Genomic DNA, 20,882 nt, shown 5'->3' on the forward strand with positions numbered 1-20,882 from the left:
TGGGTATAATCAGCTGGATATAAAGAAGTGAGCCCGACGTCCTCGCATAAAGAGAACAGTAGCTCACTTATTAACCAGCTGGCTAACCTACCCGGGTTCAACCCGCTGAAAGCGAGGATAGTCAAGCAGTACGCTAAAACGCCTGAGGAGATATTGCCTACAGCAGTTGAGAAATCCTTACCGTGGAGAAGGGATCGATCCACGTACAACTTCGGTATGTTTTACAGAGAACACTTATTCAAAATTTCGTGTTATAACTATCTATTTCCTGTTTGATTAAAAGTATTCATTGCTGACATTACTTGGATCACGTTATTGAATTAGTTAATTATTAGAATAAGGATTACTTTTATTTCTTAGTACTTAATATTACTTAATAAACAAGATTTGAAACCGAACCTACCTACCTACCTACCTACCTGATTTAAATACTTTTGATCATACGAAAAATCTTTCAACGGATAACTGCATGGCATACGTATGTCTATTAAACTATACTTATTTTACTTAATTTATGTAGTTCAGTGGGTATTTATTAAAATTATTATTTTACCGCTATTTATATGTGTATTACGGTAAATATAAAATCCCTTAATTATAGCCATATCACTTAAGCCAGACGGTTCGTCAGGTAGTACTTCCGCGGTGGTTTCTTGTAGGATGGTAGCTAAGATTTTTGCTAAGTGTAGTTTTAATAATTTTTCACCACACCAGCTCGGAAAGGCTTAGTTTGCACTTCAAAAACGAATAGCAAAGTTGTACTTTGCTATCAGTAATTCACATGTGAGGCAAAGTAATCAAATGCAAATTTTTAGTTGTTTTCTTATGTTATCTGATAGAATTGACTTTTAAATGATGATTTTGGATGATAAATATTTAATAACATTCATTTGAATTTGATTTGGTTTGATTTTGTTTGATATTTTACATTTAATATTTGCTTTGGGTTGGTGTGGTGAAAAATTTTGTGTTTCACTCGGGGGCAAATTTTGTTTAACCCTCATGCTTTGAAACCCTCGCAACACTCAAGATTCCATTTTTCGAACCACTCGCTACTCTCGTGGTTCAATTTTGGAATCTTTCGCTTGCTCGGGTATTAATATTAGCACGAGCGGTTAAACAACAACTTTGCCCCCTTGTAAAACAAATAACTATTATCTTGACTCACAGATAATGATACAAACAACTCCAACATATCAAAACCTTCAACCTCACCATAATCATCCATATTAATTTGCGACTTGTGAGTTGTGACGAACCGTCTAAGCAAAGTGATAGACCTATTTATTTCCTGCGGCAATTGCAATTCAAGTTGTTTGCATGTATAGTACATAGCACATAGCTTACCTCTTAATAATATGTCTAAGTATAGTTTAGTATAATACTATAATATCTATTAAGTATATTTATTAATTAATCTATGTTGGTCACCAGATCTTGTCAGTAGAAAAAGGCGGCAAATTTGAAAAATGTAGGCGCGAAGGGATATCGTCTCATAGAAAATTTGAATTTCGCGCCTTTTTCTACTGACAAGATTTGCTTGACCATCTATAACTTTTAAATTACCTTCTATACATACATAAAAGATGTTCCATACGTCTGCAATATTAACTACACCTTCGCAAACCTATTCATACACTTGTTATGTAAGTACCTACTATGTAAATAATGCTAATAACACAATTAACTTACTTAGACAGCTATGTAATTTATTTCAATATAAAAATTAAAGTACCTATATTTAACCAAAATAATAAATAATTATTATTATATATGTCGTTCCGTTAACAACGGTTTATATCAAAGTACTTACAGCATGCGAATAGGTTTAAATCTACTTACCAATGCCGGTTATTAGGTTCTTTATTAATGTCGTCTGAATGCCTTTTTGATTTTAAATATATATTTTTAGTACCAAACGAGGATATTCTAGAAGAAGACGAAAGAAGAATGTCAGATGATAATGGTAAGAAACAAAAATGTAAATGAAAAAAATACAACTGGAATGAAATATATAAGACAAAGTAAAATATTATTACAAAGAAAATAATTAGGTAAAGAGACGTGAATTTGATTGCAGATACGTATATGATAGTAGCGGATCAAGCACGCGTGGCAACCCCCACGGCAACGGAAACCATGTTGCCGTGGAAACGAGAGGAAGGAGAGGGTTATTCTGGTGCTTTAAAACAGTCTGAATTTCCTTCCTGGGCATCAAACAAAGAATACTTGGCATATAGCTCGCCTTCGGCAACATTCTTAGGTGAGTCCCAAGTTTTGAAATGTAGATAACGTTTTAGCCAGTATTCAGTATGCACTGAGAATTTAATACGTTGAATGTCGACAGTGTCGACCATGCCTATTTTAATTAAACTTTTCGTCTGCCAGTGCTCTCTAACAATTGCGTCTCTTATATATATTGTATTGGTCCGTCTTATTGCAAGATAATGGCATCAAAAAAAGTTTTTATACGGTTAATTTTTACCAATTTATTAATTTTCTTGTTATTGTATGATCCAATATTTATTATTAAATGCAGAAATTTGTGGTAACAACAACGTTTTCATACCATGTGCACACTGCACAGTTACTTTTTTGAGTTATTTTACCTACATGTATTGGATTTTACTTGCACTTGGATCTTGTATAACTTGTATTGTAGTGATTTTTTATGCCTCGCAAATAATATAAAATTTTCCATATCCATATTGAAAATCATAAGAACTTGTTGCTTAGTGCAATTTATAATCGTAGATTATTTATTTTATAGTTTTACATTATATCCACTTATGTATTAATTAATTTAATATAAGATTTCAATCAATAAAGATCATATCCTGCCTGCACTACAATTAGAAGTATTTCGAACAAATTTAATTTATTTTTCAGAAAAATATTTTAATTTGTCTTTTATCAAGTAGAAACACTACTATATAAATTATAAACTGAAATAAATGTCATATACTAAGAAAAAGTGATCAAGGACTCCAGTGCCCCAGGCTGGAATCGAACCAGCGTCCTCTGCTATCGCGGCAGGTGCCTAAGCCACTCGGCCACCGGGCCACAGCGGCATAGGTCGAATTTTTCCAAGTATGCACTTGTTACTGAAGGCTTATGGCGCCCCCTGGCAATCCCTAAGGTAGAACAGTATGGTTCGGACCTTCTAACTGGATCACTCATGTGATACCGAGTTAGCGAGAGAGATGGCTCTGCCAATCAATACTATTAGAAGTATTTTGAACAAATTAAATACCACCACCTGCACCTGCCGCGATAGCAGAGGACGCTGGTTCGATTCCAGCCTGGGGCACTGGGGGCCTTGGTCACTTTTTCATAGTATATGACATTTATTTCAGTTTATATCCTACACTGTTACGTATTTACACTAACTATGTATTATAATTACTTGTATTGATACCTATCTTTAGACATACCAACATATTCTCATTAGATTTTTTTCTCTTTTCTCCCCTCCACCTCATCATTCATGCTCACTAGGTGGTATAGAGAAGCCAAAACATCCAAAATCTATCATAGGTTTATTCCGAAGAGAGAGCTCAAGTTCAACCCAGGCTGGAGACGCGGTAGCGTCGGACTCTGAAGGAAATAAGCCGGAGTGTTCAAAGGGAGAGTTCTCTTGTAAAGACCCGTTTAACCAGCCAAGACAAGGACCTAGTATGCTGTCGAAGAGGAGCACTAGCCTCGGAGGGCCTTCAGTGCTTCTGATGGAGGATGTGGCACACTCTGATCCACTGGGCGCATCCACTCGACCTGCGAGCATCATGCAAGGGCCTCATCGTGGCCAATGCCGGAGGGGATCCATGTTGGAATTAACAGGGTATGTATGGGTTTTATCTTTGTAGTGAATAATCATTTATTATTACGAATGTGTTTGAGAGTTTTATCAGCTGTTGGTTTTAAGGCATCTTATAAAAATCTTCTAATATCATTATCATGCATTAGCATTGACAAGTAACGATTTTTCTGGGACGTCTATTCGAGTTTTAGTCAAATCAGTAGCTATTTATGTCCTTTATCATAATTATCATTGGCCTGGTATAGGTAGAAAAACTACGTTATATAAACTTAATATTTTCCTAAATGATTTCAGGTCAATGTCTCGCGACGCAATCACAGAAGAAAAGTGTAGCAAATCATTACCCGAGAGTGAACGTATGGGCGTGCGGCGGCTTCTTCTAGGCCAACAAAGTCTGTCGCGGGAGCCCTTTATCCGACAACTAACAATGGCCTCAACCCTTCTAACTAGCTCATCAGACTCAGACTCCTCCGACGAAGGCACCTGAGTACGCCGCCGTGGTGACCACGATCGGTTGCCACTCCTTAAATACAAGACACTTGAATGAGTGAATGAAACTCATCACGTTTTACCTTATCTGTGCTGTGAATATGTGGTGTAAAAAGTAAGATTTGTAGAATGCGCGCTAAAACCAATGTATATTTTTATGAAAGCGTTATTGTATAGGTACTTTATGTAGATAAATGCTGTGTATTTAAATTATATTCTCTATACTTTACAATAGCTTACAATAAACAAATATTCAATGTCCTACTGGAAACATGACAAAATACCTATGTAAATAAATACCTCATCATACCTACATGACACGAGAATATCTACATTATAGGTAAACTGTACCTACTTATTGCCTCAAAACTACAGGATGTTTGTCAGACGACTCTACTTCCATAAACCTATTTTTTACTAGAGCGTACGAAGAATTGAATTGATAATTAATTAACTGTCATTAGATCCTTATAAAATTGAAAGAGATGACCCCTATATATATTTTCTAAGAATTTTAGACAGATTGTAGAATATCCAGTCATCCTAATGCTTTATTAGTATTTGCAACGGGTAGGTATAAATGAGTCCTTCATGTCCTTCAATTAGAGTCCTAGTTTCTTTTAACATAAACAATACTCGTAGGATACTGCAGTAGATAATGTAGCCGTCATTTGTAATCGACAATCAGACCAAAGTTCACAACTTTGACAGGTATCCCTAATAGCATTTTCTTGTAGGGATTTTGTTGGGCCTTTGTTTACGTATTAGTTGGGCAACCGTTATATTTGGCCGTACGATTTGCTGGAGGGCCCTCGACAAAGGCCCTCCCGAAGATTCCCAACAGAGGGCCATAAGAGTAATTTTTTCGTTGGGCCTATTTAAATAAATCATACAATTATTCAACGGTGGTGGTTTTGGTTGGGCCGTGGTTGGGCCTATACACATTTGTTTGATGGTTGGTTAATTGTCACATTTGGCCGTACGATTTGCTGGAGGGCCCTCGACAAAGGCCCTCCCGAAGATTTCCAACAGAGGGCCATTAGAGTAATTTTTTCGTTGGGCCTATTTAAATAAATCATACAATTATTCAACGGTGGTGGTTTTGGTTGGGCCGTGATTGGGCCTATACACATTTGTTTGATAGTTTGGTTAATTGTTACATTTGGCCGTATGGCTTGCTGTAGGGCCAACTGCAAAAAAATAAAAAAGGGCAATTTTTTCGTTGTGCTTCTGTTTGCAAATTCAACAATTACCCAACGGCAAGTCAGGTAGGTCGGTAGGTAGTCGTGCACCAGGTTGAAGGCCCAACACAGCTTGTCCCACAAAGGGCCAACATTGTAACTTTAACGTTGGGCCTTGTGTAGGATTCTTATAATACTACCGTAGGTAAATAGTTGTGTAATTTATAGTGTGCCTACAGTCTAACTATGTAATGGGCTTTTGTTTCCGAGTCCTACAGTTACCCTACGTTAAGTAAGTGGTTGTGTAATACGACATTGGGCCTTTGCTGATAAATATTACAATTACACTACGGTAGGCATTGGTTGTATCCACATGAAGGCCCTAGGCTAGGCAGCAGTTGTTGTTAATCTTCTCTGTATCGTTCCAATTTTAGTATATGTACTGCCGAAGCAAGTACACTTACTATACACTCTAATTTGTATATATACTAACCGCACTTCGAAACTTCGTAAGCGAGATTTATGTTTTTTGAGATTTAAATTGAGAAAATGTTGGTAAAATACAATTTTTTAAAATTGATGTATAAATTTTATAGTTATAGCTATTAGATTTATAAGTTACTTTTAAAAAATGTTATGATTATATCGGAATAATCGAGAAAATAACTATAACTTCGATGTTTGGAGACAGTAACGCCATCTAGTGACGCCACAAGCAAACTCAACTGGTATTGTTGGGCATCAGTACTACAGCCAATGTTGGTAAATGCGATATTTGTGCTCACTGGGCCAACGAATGTTATCGTTGTTTAGCCACCGGTACCAAAATACACAAAGGCCCATTGTTAGGCGTCAGTGCCACAGCCAATGTTGGTAAATACGATATTTGTCATCATTGGGCCATCGGATGATATCTTTGACTAGCCAACGTTACCAAAATACACAAAGGCCCATTGTTGGGCATCCGTGCCACAGCCAATGTTGGTAAATGCGGTATTCGTCACCATTGGGCCAACGAATGTTATCGTTGTTTAGCGAACGGTAGCAAAATACACAAAGGCCCATTGTTGGGCCTCAATGCTACACCCAATGTTGGTAAATGCGATATTTGTCGTCATTGGGCCATCGTATGATATCGTTGATTAGCCAACGTTACCAAAATAAACAAAGGCCCATTGTTGGGCATCAGTGCCACAGTCAATGTTGGTAAATGCGATATTTGTCATCATTGGGCCATTGGATGATATCGTTGATTAGCCAACGTTACCAAAATACACAAAGGCCCATTGTAGGGCATCAATGCTACAGTCAATGTTGGTAAATGCGATATTTGTCGTCATTGGGCCATCGGATGATATCGTTGATTAGCCAACGTTACCAAAATAAACAAAGGCCCGTTGTTGGGCATCAATGCTACAGCCAATGTTGGTAAATGTGATATTTGTCGTCATTGGGCCATCGGATGATATCGTTGATTAGCCAACGTTACCAAAATAAACAAAGGCCCATTGTTGGGCATCAGTGCCACAGCCAATGTTGGTAAATGCGATTTTTGTCATCATTGGGCCATCGGATGATATCGTTGATTAGCCAACGTTACCAAAATACACAAAGGCCCATTGTTGGGCATCAATGCTACAGCCAATGTTGGTAAATGCGATATTTGTCGTCATTGGGCCATCGGATGATATCGTCGATTAGCCAACGTTACCAAAATAAACAAAGGCCCATTGTTGGGTATCAGTGCCACAGCCAATGTTGGTAAATGCGATATTTGTCATCATTGGGCCATCGGATGATATCCTTGACTAGCCAACGTTACCAAAATACACAAAGGCCCATTGTTGGGCATCCGTGCCACAGCCAATGTTGGTAAATGCGGTATTCGTCACCATTGGGCCAACGAAAGTTATCGTTGTTTAGCGAACGGTAGCAAAATACACAAAGGCCCATTGTTGGGCATCACTGCCACTGCCAATGTTGGTAAATGCGATATATGTCATCATTGGGCCAACGAATATTATCGTTGTTTAGCCAACGGTACCAAAATACACAAAGGCCCATTGTTGGGCATCTGTGCCACAGCGAATGTTGGTAAATGCGATGGTGGGCCAATACAAAATTAATGTTGGCTACGGAACGAACCTCATCCCAACGTTTTCCCTACCGTTGGCACCGTGGGCCCCAACGAAAATGCTACTAGGGATTATGGCCATCTTAAGACAGAATTTGTACAATTTATTACCGTGTACATCCAATATTATTGTAAATATTAGGTATAAACATTTAATGCTGTGATTTTAAATTGACAAGTTCGCGCCAATTGACATTGACATTTCTCCTCACACCCCAAAGGTATCTAACTGTATTTAAGGTTACTGTAGGCTTTTGACTGTTGTTCTGTTTAGTGTAGGAAATTCTCCAGTTTGTAATTTAATAATACTTAAGATTAGAAAAATACCTTTTTCTTTGTAGTTACATGATATCTATTCAACAACATATTATGTTTTTGTTTTTCAAATTCTGACAATACGAACATGTATTAAAATGCTAAGGAATGAAGCGTAGGGAAATAATGAATGGGGCCAATATTAACGCTACGGCTCTGTTAAGTTACCTTTTTAAATGGTTCTACAATGGAAAGATCTGGAGAAGTTTCGTGAGTCTCATACTACAAGTCAGCTAAAATGTCGTAATTATTTTTTATAGTCTTTAAATTTTAAATTATGTTACATTTTTACATAATTTTTGTGCTCTTAACATTGTCATAACGTGTTTAAGTTGTGATACAATTCTGATGTAAATAGTAAGTTACAGCGAGCACATTATTTTTTTGTTCATGTACTTATATGTTATCATCAAATTATTCCAGTCTCAATACTTAGACAGTATTAATCAAAAATAAATTAATTTAATTTAATTCTGTATTAAGTAGATTTAAATAATTTCTTGTAAGTATACTCAAATGTTAAATTGTTATTTAGATGCTTAACTGTTTCATATAAAATTTACTGTATCTAACATAATTATGTAGCCCAGTTAATGGGTTAACTTTTATATCATTGTCAGTTTTTTTTAAGTTTAAGTGTAATACAATTCTACTAAAATCCTACTTGTTATACTATATACTTATAAATATTTTAAAGATGACGCATTCACTGGGCTAATTCACAAAAATAGCATTTTGTAAATTGTATGTAGTTCTTACTTAAGTAAATTAGTACAATAATAGCGGTTAAATACTAAAATAACCTGTTAATCTTTTTAAAGTAAGATTATTGGTAATTTACCTTATAGATTTGTTTATGTGCACACATAAAAAAGTTTAATTTGTGTGCTCCAGGAAACCAATACACTCACACAGTTTATTAACTCCCTAGTCCAGGATTCAAGTTAAAAAAAAAACTGTTATCCATTTGACATTGATATGATAGAGTCTGGCTACTGAAATATTACACAAATGTTTGGCGGGAAATTCAAAAAATCTTGGGCTGGTCACACTTTGTGTAGTAGGAATTATAGTTTTGATAATAGAAAATATTTTTGATTATCTGTGCACACGTAAGTTTACCGTACCTAAGGATATAAGTTAAATATAACGTTGACGTGCACTCAAAGTCAGCTCACATCATTTTTCTACCACTATGTAAAGTACAGTCAACGATTAAACACTTCTCACCATATACCATTGTAACAAGGCGAAAAATGAAATGTAGTGTAAATAAACAATCATTCATTCATTCATTCATTCATAAGACTTAGCTCGATAATACCGTAATATTAATCCATCATCAAAAAAAATACATATAGATGGTCAAGCAGATCTTGTCAGTAGAAACAGGCGGCAAATTTGAAAAATGTAGGCGCGAAGGGATATCGGAAGGGGATCGGATAGAAAATTTGAATTTCGCGCCTTTTTCTACTGACAAGATTTGCTTGACCCAGTATATGTACTATGCCAAAAATGCTAAATGCTAAGTATCAAAATATTTATAGAGCACCAACCTCCTAATTTGTTTACATTTCTTTAGGAGTTGTAAACATTGCAGTTTTTCGTTATACAACGCTACACGTCGACTTCGCACATTGTCGTAATTATTTACGAGCTTAAATAATAGTTTGCGAACCACACTCAGTATAGGCATTATTAATATTATTTAAAATAAACCCCTTATAAACCCTATAAACCGCAAAAAATTTGAATGAATGACATAAATTGCCTTTTAAACTGACTTTTAGCTTTTTTTTAAAATCATAGACAATTGGTGATACAACAACGAAATATCTGTCAACAATTGAAAAAGAGGGAATTTCGATAGCTAGAGTGGAAAATAATCAATGACCAGGCAGTCGACTAGTTGCGATGGATTTATTTAGCGAACTGACATACAAAAATATAAACAGTCAAACATAAATCAGAATTTAAATATGGAATTAAAAAAGAACTTAAGACTAGACATAGATAATAGTGTAAAAGTATCAAAAACTATTTACATATACACCCTTAACATCCCACCCCCTTGTGTGCGAAAGCACACAAAACTAGCCAGACTAGATACAAAGTGGGACTTTATGCCTCTAATCTGACCAATTTTTTAGAAGGTTGACGAAGAATTCCACCTGATGTGGCTACGTCCACCACCCTGACCACTCCGTCTCTGCCAGGCAATGTAGCAACAACGCGGCCGCGTGGCCAGGTTGCTCGGGGTAGGTTCTGGTCTACAACGATGACTAAGTCGCCAACAGTCAAGTCGTGCTCTCTGTTCTCCGCTATCTGGCGAGGTTGCATGGTTGGCAGAATTTATTTTACCCATCGGTTCCAAAAGTGGTCGGCCAATCTTAACGCCTTCCTCCAGTCAGCACGTCTTAAGAGGTCTCGGTCGTCAAGGGTTGCGGGCAGAACCTGGTTAGAGGATGAGCCAATCAGAAAATGAAAGGGTGTTAGGGTTTCCTGGTCTTCAGGGCCAACAGGGACATGAGTCAGAGGTCGAGAGTTTACAATTGCCTCCGCTTCTAGAAGGAGAGTTACTAGGACTTCGGGATTAGGCTCTCTTTCACGTAATGTGGATTTCAGCGCGACTTTGACGGTGCGAATCAATCTCTCCCAGCATCCGCCGAAAAAAGGAGCAGCGGCAGGAATAAAGCTCCATTTTATTCCTCTATTGGCAGCAAAATCATAGACCTCGTGCTAATAAAATTCTCGTAAAATTCGGTCTGCACCAACAAAACATGTACCGTTGTCAGAATATACAGTATTGGGAGCGCCTCTCCTAGCAATAAACCGATGCAGGCTCATTATTGCGGAGTCAGCAGAAAGGGAATGTACAAGCTCCAGGTGAACGGCTCTGGATGTCATGCAGGTGTACAGGGCCACATAACGTTTCTCTTGTCTTCGACCGATCTTGGTGTTTATCGGGCCGAAATAATCTAACCCTATGTATGTGAATGGGCGACGGTGATGAGCAAGCCGCTGAGGAGGAAGGTTTCCGGTCATCGGATTCATCGGTTTTGCTCTTTTGATGCGACAGAACAAACATTTGCTGGTGATGCTTCGAACAGTACTGCGCAGATGAAGAAGCCAATATTTTTGTCGAACCTCATTGACCACCATTTCATTGTTTGCGTGTCCAGCCTTGCGATGGTAGAAATTGACCAATAAGCGCACTACTGGGTGTCGTCCATCTAGAATGATTGGAAACTTGATCTCGGAACCGACGTCTTCTACTGCAACGATTCTGCCAGCTAGGTTTAACAAATTGTCTGGCCCCATTCTGGGAGAAAGCTTCGCCAGGCGACTACTCTTTGGTATCAATTCTCCACGTTCTATTATTGGGATTTCGTCGCTAAATGATTCAGACTGTACTTTCTTCAGTACGTGCCTTTCTGCGGCTTCCATAAGTTCCGCTGTCAGGGGGATTAGAGTGGTGGACGTAGGTGTATTCGTACGTTGACGAAGCCTAACATCGGTGCTAGGAGCAACGCGACCTACGTGATCTAAAGCCGAGTGAAATTTAGACGCAGCTTGCAAAACGCGAGCAGTAGCACGAAGTAATCGTAGCCAGTCACTAAAACGACTGAAATCCGCGGTAATTGCCAGATGACCAACCACAAGTCCAGAAGTCTGCTTCCGCTCTTCCTGGACTATAGTCTGACCAGCTGGTTCAACAGGCCAATTCTCCGGTGGATCGAGGAGGAACGAGGGACCTGTAAACCATCGGTGGTTAGGATTAAGATGAAGCGGCTTAATCCTAGTGGCATCGTCCGCAACGTTCAAATCAGTTGGGACCCATTTCCAATCTTGCACGCACGTATTTTCTGTAATTTCTCCTACGCGATGGGCCAAAAAGGGGTTGAACGTTCGTGCGTCACTTCTAAGCCAACCGAGGACAGTTCTTGAATCTGTCCACAGGAAAGTTCGTAAAGGTTTTTTCTTATGAAACTCTTTAATAGTGACAGCAAGGCGAGAAGCTATCAAAGCGCCCTGCAATTCTAGACGAGGAATTGAAGTGGGCTTCAAAGGTGAGACTCTCGTCTTACTGGTGATGAGTGCGAGCTTGACTGTACCATTTGCATACAATAAGCGCCAATAAGCGACGGTGGCAAAGGCAAGCTCGCTTGCGTCCGCGAAAATGTGTAACTCCCTGTGTAGAGGTTCTCCATTGAGCTTGGCGTACCATCGTGGAATCCTAATTGTAGATACGTCAGACAGTTCCTTAAACCACTCGTTCCACTAAAATCTGTGATGGTGGAAAGGGTGTGTCCCAGTCAATATTGGATCTCCACGCCTCCTGAAGTAGTATACGCCCTTTGACCACTATTGGGCCCAACAAACCTAGTGGGTCGTATACTTTCATGAGGTGGGACAACACTTTGCGTTTATTAAAACTGCCCTGTAGTATGAGACCTTCTAATCCAGTCGTAAATCCGATAGTGTCCGAAATAGGATCCCATGAAACACCTAAGGCTCTGACGCTACTTGATTCACTACCAAGTGACATCTCACTAGGCTGGGCGGTTCGAAGGACCAAATGAAAAAGAGGGAATTTCGATAGCTAGAGTGGAAAATAATCAATGACCAGGCAGTCGACTAGTTGCGATGGATTTATTTAGCGAACTGACATACAAAAATATAAACAGTCAAACATAAATCAGAATTTAAATATGGAATTAAAAAAGAACTTAAGACTAGACATAGATAATAGTGTAAAAGTATCAAAAACTATTTACATATACACCCTTAACAACAATTTTTGGCTAGCCAGACTCTATCATATCCATATCAAATTAATATTTTTTTTTGTAATAATCTGAATCTTGTTAGGGCCTGGAATAGGTAATATATTTTCTCAACACATACGTAGGTACTTATATGTTTGAAAATTAGTGTAGCACAATGCTTCCTTTGTCAAAGGGAAATATTTTGTTAGTGCCACAAACACTGCTGTTTTAATGTATTGATTTGAGTGTTGTAAATAATCGTATTTAAATGTGTGACTGATCTTTTCAACACTGCGTAAGAGAAAAGTGAACACCCATTATACAATCCGTTACTTTCGTGCAACATTAAAGTAAAACTCGGCCGGTGGCCATAACATGGGCTGACCTCGTGAAAAATGGAATTAGTGAGCATGGAAAAATATAAGAACAAACTAGAGAACGGTGGTAAAAAAGTGCCATATTTGTTAATTGTTCTAGAAAATTAAGGGACTAAATCCCTGATTTTAAAGGATATAGGCTGTGTATTTGGCCGATTTAACATCTATTTTAATAAAAGTAATACCAATTTAAAATTGACATTCAAAAGTGATTGGCTTTCATTAAAGAGTGGTTAAACTCCTTCAGTATGCGATAATCTTAAGTCATCAGTGAATTAATAATAAGTGATAATTGTAACAATGTAGATAACATCGACAATAGAGTAGTGTATTCATTTCACGACTGATTGAGTTGTTTAAATGTGAATTACCTAATTAATGTTTAGTAGTTAGTGAATGATAGTAACAAATTCAATTGAGTTTATTTATTCTTAAATTACTGCGACTATTTGAGATTAAAAATCAAAATTTTCATGTTTCTAAATTGAATGAAAGGCATATGTGACGTCCCATGGTCAAAGGTACCTTATGGCGGGTATGGAGTTATGCATACCCCAGTAATCTACAATAAATAAGCTATCGATAACACAAAAGATCAACCTCCTAAGTTGTGTAGTTACAGAGATATTATTTTTTGAAAATAATGTTGTAAAATGAGCAACTTTACGATAGAGAAGTTTTATGTTTAGCCACCTAAAAAACTATGTTCCTGACGTAAGTTACATAGTTGACTACAAATAATAATACTTTAGTAGACTCCTGAGAATAAAAAAATGTTGCGACTTGTTCTGTTAGAGATAGAAACCTTTGATATCGACTGATTTATGTGTATACTTACCAATCTTTTGAAAATAAAGTGTTGTTTGATTTTCACGATTGATTTCAATGAGCTCTCAAGATTTAAATTTATCTATTAGAAAACGACTCTGAGAGACAGTTTAAGCAAAAAAAATTATCGATTTAAACGTGAAAATGTAATTTCTGACTTTTTCATGTAAAATCACAAAATTGAATATTTTTTACTTTTAAGGCCTGTGCACACCGACTGCGTGTGCGTGACGTGCACGTGCGCGTGCGGCGTTGTAGTATACAGATCTTTATGAGATACGGCACACCGCTTGCGTGACATGTGCGTATGCGGCTCCAACATATTAGCGCACGCGCACGTGCACGTCACGCACACGCAAGCCGGTGTGCACAGGTCTTTAATGTGACCCACAATCATTTTTTCTGAGCACATATGAAAGAAATTCTGTCATTCAAATGAAATAAGTCCTAAAATCGCAACTAAATACTATATTTAACCTCTTATGCCACTTTAAACTTACATAACAATAACGGTCTTTGCTCCATACATTTAAGAAAAGGTAGCTTATGGTTATAATTTTAATAATACATCACTACAAAACATCAATTACATTGAAGTTTATCTTTTATGAATTGAAAATCTTAATTTACATTAAACTGCCACAAATTTAATTAGTTCCTCGTCATAATAATCTTAAAAATGACCTATAATTTGTATGTAAATAAAAGGTACCTTGTGGTTAAGTTACATGATGAGGCATGATGATGATGGAACAGTTAGGATAAACTAATAATATTTTGGGGTTAAGATGGTATAAATCGTCTATTTCTTATCAATAATATATTTTGGTTGCCATTGAAGACAAGCGGCTTTGAGGTTCGATGACCTCAGATATCCCCTATGGCAATGCGTCGGGTATTGGCATTTTTCAGCAAACCAATGGCAGATTTATTGCATGCGACCAAACCAAATGAAGATTACTCTAGTTAAGAAAGACTTGACGAGAGTAACTTTGGTATAATAGCAGGCTACTTGGATTTGTAATGTCGGTCGATGTACGGTTATAATATTTGCTAGGCCTTTCGACCAGAACTGAAATTATCAAATTAGTTTTTGAGAATGCTAATACAGTTCTCTACCAAACTTCTTTTCCCGTATTGACACTATTAACTAGTTATTTTTGGGAATTTTCAATTACTTTTCCATAAGGTACCTTTTCTACTAAACTCTGAGACGACATTACTAGGCTTATAACTAACATATAACAAAAATAAAAACAGGTAAACAAACGTTAAGCATTAAGGTTTCAGATCACCCAATAAAAATTAGCATTTTTTCACCTTTTTACAAAACATTTAATATCTCCGAAACTAGAAACCCTCATAAGGTACCTTTTCCCATGGAATGTCACATATTTTAATGCAGTAATCAAGTTTTACTATGGTCTATGAAATATGGTGTGTCAATTGAAAACATAATAGTGCCTAGGCTTAAATCTACACCGCTCATTGTTTAAATTGTTAAAAAATAGTGGATCATGTAAAAAAATAAAGATTATGACTGGATTTTATTGTTTTCTTTCTTAATGGGATTAAAAAGTAAATAACGGCCATAACTTCATGCAGAGTACAAGAAATAATTAACATTTGAAATATAATTTAGTCGCCTTAGCGCCACTTGCACCATCCCACTGCCCCGGGCCGGGGTTAACCGGTTAAATAGTTAACCCAGTGTCAAATTGTATGGGTAACCATGGTAACTCCAGAGAAGACCTATTCAACAACACCCCGTATCATATGGTTGAAGCGAAAAAGAAACGAAAAATCATCTCCCCTTTCCTGTAGAGAAGGTAGAGTCGGACCAAGAATAGTCTGCAGCGGATTTGATAGCCCACGCAGTGCAAGTGTCATTTATACGTCATAATTTCATAGAAGTTTGACGTTTAAAATAACACGAGCACTGCGTGGGCTATCAAATCCGCTGCAGACTTTTCATGGACTGACTCTAGGTACTTACCCTAAATATTTTTCTACTATTTATTTTAACCCTTTGTCGGTATGATTGATTTATAAGTATATCCGTGTCGGTATAACAGACAGACGGACATGTTAAAAATCTCAAGGGTTCCTAGTTGACTACGGATACCGCGTAAAAACGATGTAAATATGCTCAACTTATAGGTGGCAGCACTTACAAAACTGTCTCTTCCGTGCTCTTTTGCCATAGATGGCGATAACGTCGCGTTATACAATTCGTTTTTGCAGTGTGGTGTATTTACAATGCACATTGTGTATCTGTGATTTTAAGCTGGCAACTGCAGCTTATCTCCATGTCATTCATTCGTTCATTCATGTCAACAAATTTTATTGTGGCAACATTCAATAAACGATGTTTCGTGCCGCTCGCATTGTCTTGTGATTTTTCTCCTTGTTTATAATTTTCACGAAAATAACGGAAAATGAAACATAACTGTAAAGTTTTATATTAGACAATAAGTAAATATTAGTACGTAATTTATTTTGCCGTGACCTCTTAAGCTGTAATTTTTCCTAAGCTGTTTATCATGTGTGGCGAATGTGTCAAGATTAGAAAGAAACATACTTTTGCATCGTAATACGGATAAATAGCGGTAAGTAGTATAATAAGTAATGTAAAACAAACAGACAAATTGTATTTATGTAGGTTACACTTTATTTGTATCTAGTTTGCTGTGTAAAAGTGATTTCAGTTGAGAAGTTCTTATCTAGGTGCCTTTCTAAATGTTGTTTTTAATTTCTTTTTCACCTTGTTTTGTGTGCGCTATTAGTTAGCCCGAAAAGATTCTAATAAGATTAGCGTTAGGTATTGAACTATCATGGCTACTGATATCTTATCAGTCCAGTTATCATAGGGCCACTACATCACGTTTTCTTCTGTTGTATATTACTTATTCTCTTAAATATTTGTTTATCACTTTTTTGTATTTTCTTTTAGTGTATTACTGTGACAGGTAAATTTTGGAATTGCCTTAGTTTTTGAGGCACTAATTACATTGCAGTGTGTATTTTTTCTATCCAATTAAGATACTTGACTGCTGGTGTAAATTCAACTCAAAATGTACAACATTGTAACAACAATTTCTTAGTGCTGTTGTATTAAGTACCTATTATAATCTTTACAAAATCATAGGATTTGTTATTTGGCTGTATTTGTTATCCATTTAGTGCAAAAAAATACCCCATATTCAAATTCATAGGTATGTAAAGTATTATGGAATCAGTTTTATGTACAGTCAACGTCAGAGATATGTTTACATTTTTCGCCTTATTACAAAGGATTAAGGTCCAAAAGTGTAAGTAAACATATCTTTGACGTTGACTGTACCTATTTACTAATATGTGTTCTGCCCTCCTAAGCCGAATGGCGCTATCTCAAAAATAAATGGTATTGAAAATGGAATTCTCAGTAATAGAAACTAAAGTATAAGTTAGCAATGAATTTTCTTTTGAGATAGCGCTCTTTGGCTTAGCAGGGCAGTGTTGTAGTCTAGTCAAATTTCCCACTTTGACGCTCACAATAAGGACGAGATTTGCTTGTATCTTTATACATATATTAACCTGTCAAAGCGTTCTTATGGCAATCAAGAAAGTGGGACTTTTTTCTTGGAATCAACACATTATGAATACTCTTTTATACTAATAAATGTTTCTGGCCTTTTTGAAATATAATTCCTTTAACCTCTAGCCGCCCAGAGACCAACAAAAAAGTCTCCTGTTCCATTCTAATTTGAATCTTTGTTTTGACAAATCAAAATTGCATTTTTCTTGGACATGAATTGGATTATAGAGTCGGACCAAAAAAGCCTGCAGCGGATTTGATAGGCCACGCAGTGCAAGTGTCATTTATATGTCATAATTTCATAGAAGTTTGACGCTTAAAATAACACTTTCACTGTGTGGGCTATCAAATCCGCTGCAGACTATTCTTGGTCTGACTCTAACATGAATGACTAACCACAGTTGTATAGACAAAAGTAAATCTCAAAGATTATAACTAGGATTTTCATTTTATTTCCGATATATCTACTTATTGTAGATTATCTATTAAAATAATTGAAATGATGACTTTGTTCAACTTGTTGACTTATTTTGTTAAAGTTTCTTATTTTCTACGCATATGTTATTTAAATCTAACCTAAACTACTGCAACCCTGATCTGCGCTATGATATGTCCAGAGTCCCAGTCGAAGCTAAATGGGGAATAGCTATTATATTTTACAATAATATATTTCTTCAGTGTGTCAAGTCCTTAGAGCTTCAAATAGCTCCAGGATCCTTTTTATCTCAAGAAACCAACTGCTCTGAGCTAAATACTAAACAGATTACTTGCTTGCAGGAGCCACTACACAATGGAGCACTCGGACCTGGTGTCTGAGATGGCTCAGGTGGAGCACCTCACCACGCAGGAGAGGCTCCATTTAGCAAGGAGGTAAGTCAAATTAAAGTTACCACAATGGCTTAGAAAAAGTTAACTGACAGTTGAAAGTTTTGTCAGTCTAAAAATTAACATACCTAGTATTTGGTTATTATTATGACTATGTTTACAAAATACCATCCTATAACTGCAGTCAATACTATAAATATGCAACGTATACACATGTGACATTGATTGAACATACCGTACATAGTAAATATTGGCGATATTAGAAACAATAACAATCCAACCAAATAATCATGTTGCGTGTAAGTTATGATAAATATGCGTACATAACATATATACTACATAATACTACATAATATCTATTCAGCGGGCATATTCGACTTGTTTGCATGATTGATAGTGACATGGTTACTAAATGAATGTTAATAAAATGGCTACTAAAAAATGGTAGTAGAGTCGCCATCAGATGTATCGGAGCGGCGCTGGTGTTCAAAAATATCTGAACACGCACTCTAACGCCTTGACAACAGAGGCGTGCTCAGATTGTAAGCTTTCTTTCGCTATCATTGATGTTGACATTACATATTTACGTGAATTTCCTAGCACTGAGTTCAAGAAAAGCTCATGAGTCTGGGTTTAATTGCTTACAAACATAAAAGGTACGAGATAAACTACTTCCATTAACTTTCACTAAATAGTATGTTTGTTGCCGAATTACCGTGGGACCTGGACATTATTACACAGTTGTAAATGATGTAATTATTGCATAATTACCCAACTTCAAAGTATACATTGTAATGTTTACAAACAGAATTTATCTTCCCGTTTTATGTGTTTTGAAGTCATCAAGTTTCCCGTGAATAATCTGCGAAAGTTTAATATAGTTTAATAATAACTGGACTTTAAGACTTCAAAGGCTAAGAAAAAACTTTCCTTTAACATCTGGGTTTTTTTCTACTCAGAATCACGAGGACTATTTATGTAAAAAAAAGGAAAAAAAGGTCCGTAAAAATCTTCGTTTTGTGACGCATTTTTTTTAAGATACATTTTTTATGGACCGTCACAAAACTGACTCAAAATTTTTAGGGTTACGGAACCCTAAAAATGGGTACGGACCCAAAGGGTAAAAACGGGACACCATTACTAAGACTCCGCTGTCCGTCTGTCCGTCCGTCCGTCCGTCTGTCTGTCTGTCACCAGGCTGTAACTCATGAACCATGATAGCCAGACGGTTGAAATTTTCACAGATGATGTTTTTCTGTTTCCGCTATAACAACAAATACTAAAAACCAAATAAAATAAATAATTAAGTGGGGCTCCCATACAACAAATGTGATTTAGTTTCCGTTTTTTGCGTAATGGTCGGTTTTTCATTATTCCATAGTGCTCGTGAAAACAATTTTTGGCTCGTGAAAAAAATTGTTAGTTCTTCTAACAAAAGTAAATAGTACACTTTTCCTGAAACCCACCACTAACAACAAAGGTGACAACTGCACTAAACCTAACTACCATCAGGTTTGACAATAGAGACCGAAGGTGGCAATAACCTCACTGTTTAGAAAAAAACTACAGCGATCAAACCTTGTATCAAAAATGAAATTATTGCCAAACATATTGGCTCTTATATCATAATTTGCAAATTAAACAGAACACTTTGTGTTTTAGTACGATTTCATAATTTTTCATACAACATACCTATAATGTGCCAGTTTAGCGACAAATCGTCTGAAACAACAACAACTTCAGCACAAGTGTAAGCCTTGAGAATAGCCTTATCTATGCAAAACAATAGCACATTCTGTGGCCGTCCTACTCTATTGGCTACGGTTCTTCCTAAACACCCTTATTACAGACGAGTCAATGATAAGGATTGGAAAATTCCATACATTTCTATAAGTTAAGTTTCTCATAATTGTTTCTCGTCTTGGGTGTTCTGCCTTTTTGCCCAACATTTTTTGTGCTGAGCTGCTGAGTTCTCAAGTGGCCATTCGGCAAAATTAAATTATGCGAAAGTTTGGTGCAAATGTTGCCATGTGACATGCGGCTTATTTAGAGAACCCTCGTTTTGCCTTATTTTTATATTTTTTTGTCATGTTTTAATAGGTATCCGTTAAACGAACAACTATTTGTAGTAAAACTCACAAGAGACTTGTTTTTCCAGCAATGAGTAATGTCCTATGTACATATTTGAATAACAGGCAAGTGGCGCCATCTTCACTTGTCTACCTGACGACTTAGCGTCACGAATCTTTGTATGAGATTGAGGTCGTTATTATTTATCTGTCTCTGCCTTTAAGATACACGTTTTTGTGATGTGTACGGTCTTTCCTAATAACTAGCATTATTTATCAACGAATAAAAGAACGCGAAAAGATAAGCGTGACGTATTGAAGTAGTTATTGATATCTACGTCCCATTCGATCCATTTGTAGATTATATTGTCAGATATAGGTATCGGCTAAGTATGATTTCTTGTCACAGCCGTTGATCGAATGTTTCCGGACGCCCCGTAGTTAGTAAGTAGTTAAATATTATAAATATTACAAAAACAGTACCTACAGTGTTCAGCAAGG

The 20,882-nt window shown here is 36.7% G+C and overlaps 2 protein-coding genes across 5 annotated transcripts in view; both read left to right on the forward strand.

Moving 5' to 3' along the window:
- The window catches only part of LOC134795503 (sodium/hydrogen exchanger 3), a 92,038-nt gene extending 83,853 nt beyond the window's left edge, over positions 1–8,185 (forward strand). The window contains exons 15-20 of the mRNA XM_063767361.1: positions 14–214; positions 1,913–1,966; positions 2,081–2,263; positions 3,499–3,838; positions 4,112–5,017; positions 7,691–8,185. Of these exons, the coding sequence (XP_063623431.1) occupies positions 14–214; positions 1,913–1,966; positions 2,081–2,263; positions 3,499–3,838; positions 4,112–4,304 (971 nt within the window). The 3' untranslated portion in view covers positions 4,305–5,017; positions 7,691–8,185. The remainder of the gene's footprint in view (positions 1–13; positions 215–1,912; positions 1,967–2,080; positions 2,264–3,498; positions 3,839–4,111; positions 5,018–7,690) is intronic.
- An 8,069-nt stretch (positions 8,186–16,254) lies between these two features.
- Positions 16,255–20,882, forward strand: part of LOC134795584 (protein phosphatase 1 regulatory subunit 16A) — an 80,306-nt gene continuing 75,678 nt past the window's right edge. The window contains exons 1-2 of one of the 4 annotated variants that reach the window (XM_063767475.1): positions 16,255–16,519; positions 18,265–18,357. In XM_063767475.1, the coding sequence (XP_063623545.1) occupies positions 18,278–18,357 (80 nt within the window). In that variant the 5' untranslated portion in view covers positions 16,255–16,519; positions 18,265–18,277. The remainder of the gene's footprint in view (positions 16,520–18,264; positions 18,358–20,882) is intronic. The other 3 variants (XM_063767476.1, XM_063767473.1, XM_063767472.1) reach the window with 3 other exon arrangements.

Source organism: Cydia splendana, chromosome 12 (assembly GCF_910591565.1).
Source record: "Cydia splendana chromosome 12, ilCydSple1.2, whole genome shotgun sequence".
Taxonomy (NCBI): Eukaryota; Metazoa; Arthropoda; class Insecta; order Lepidoptera; family Tortricidae; genus Cydia; species Cydia splendana.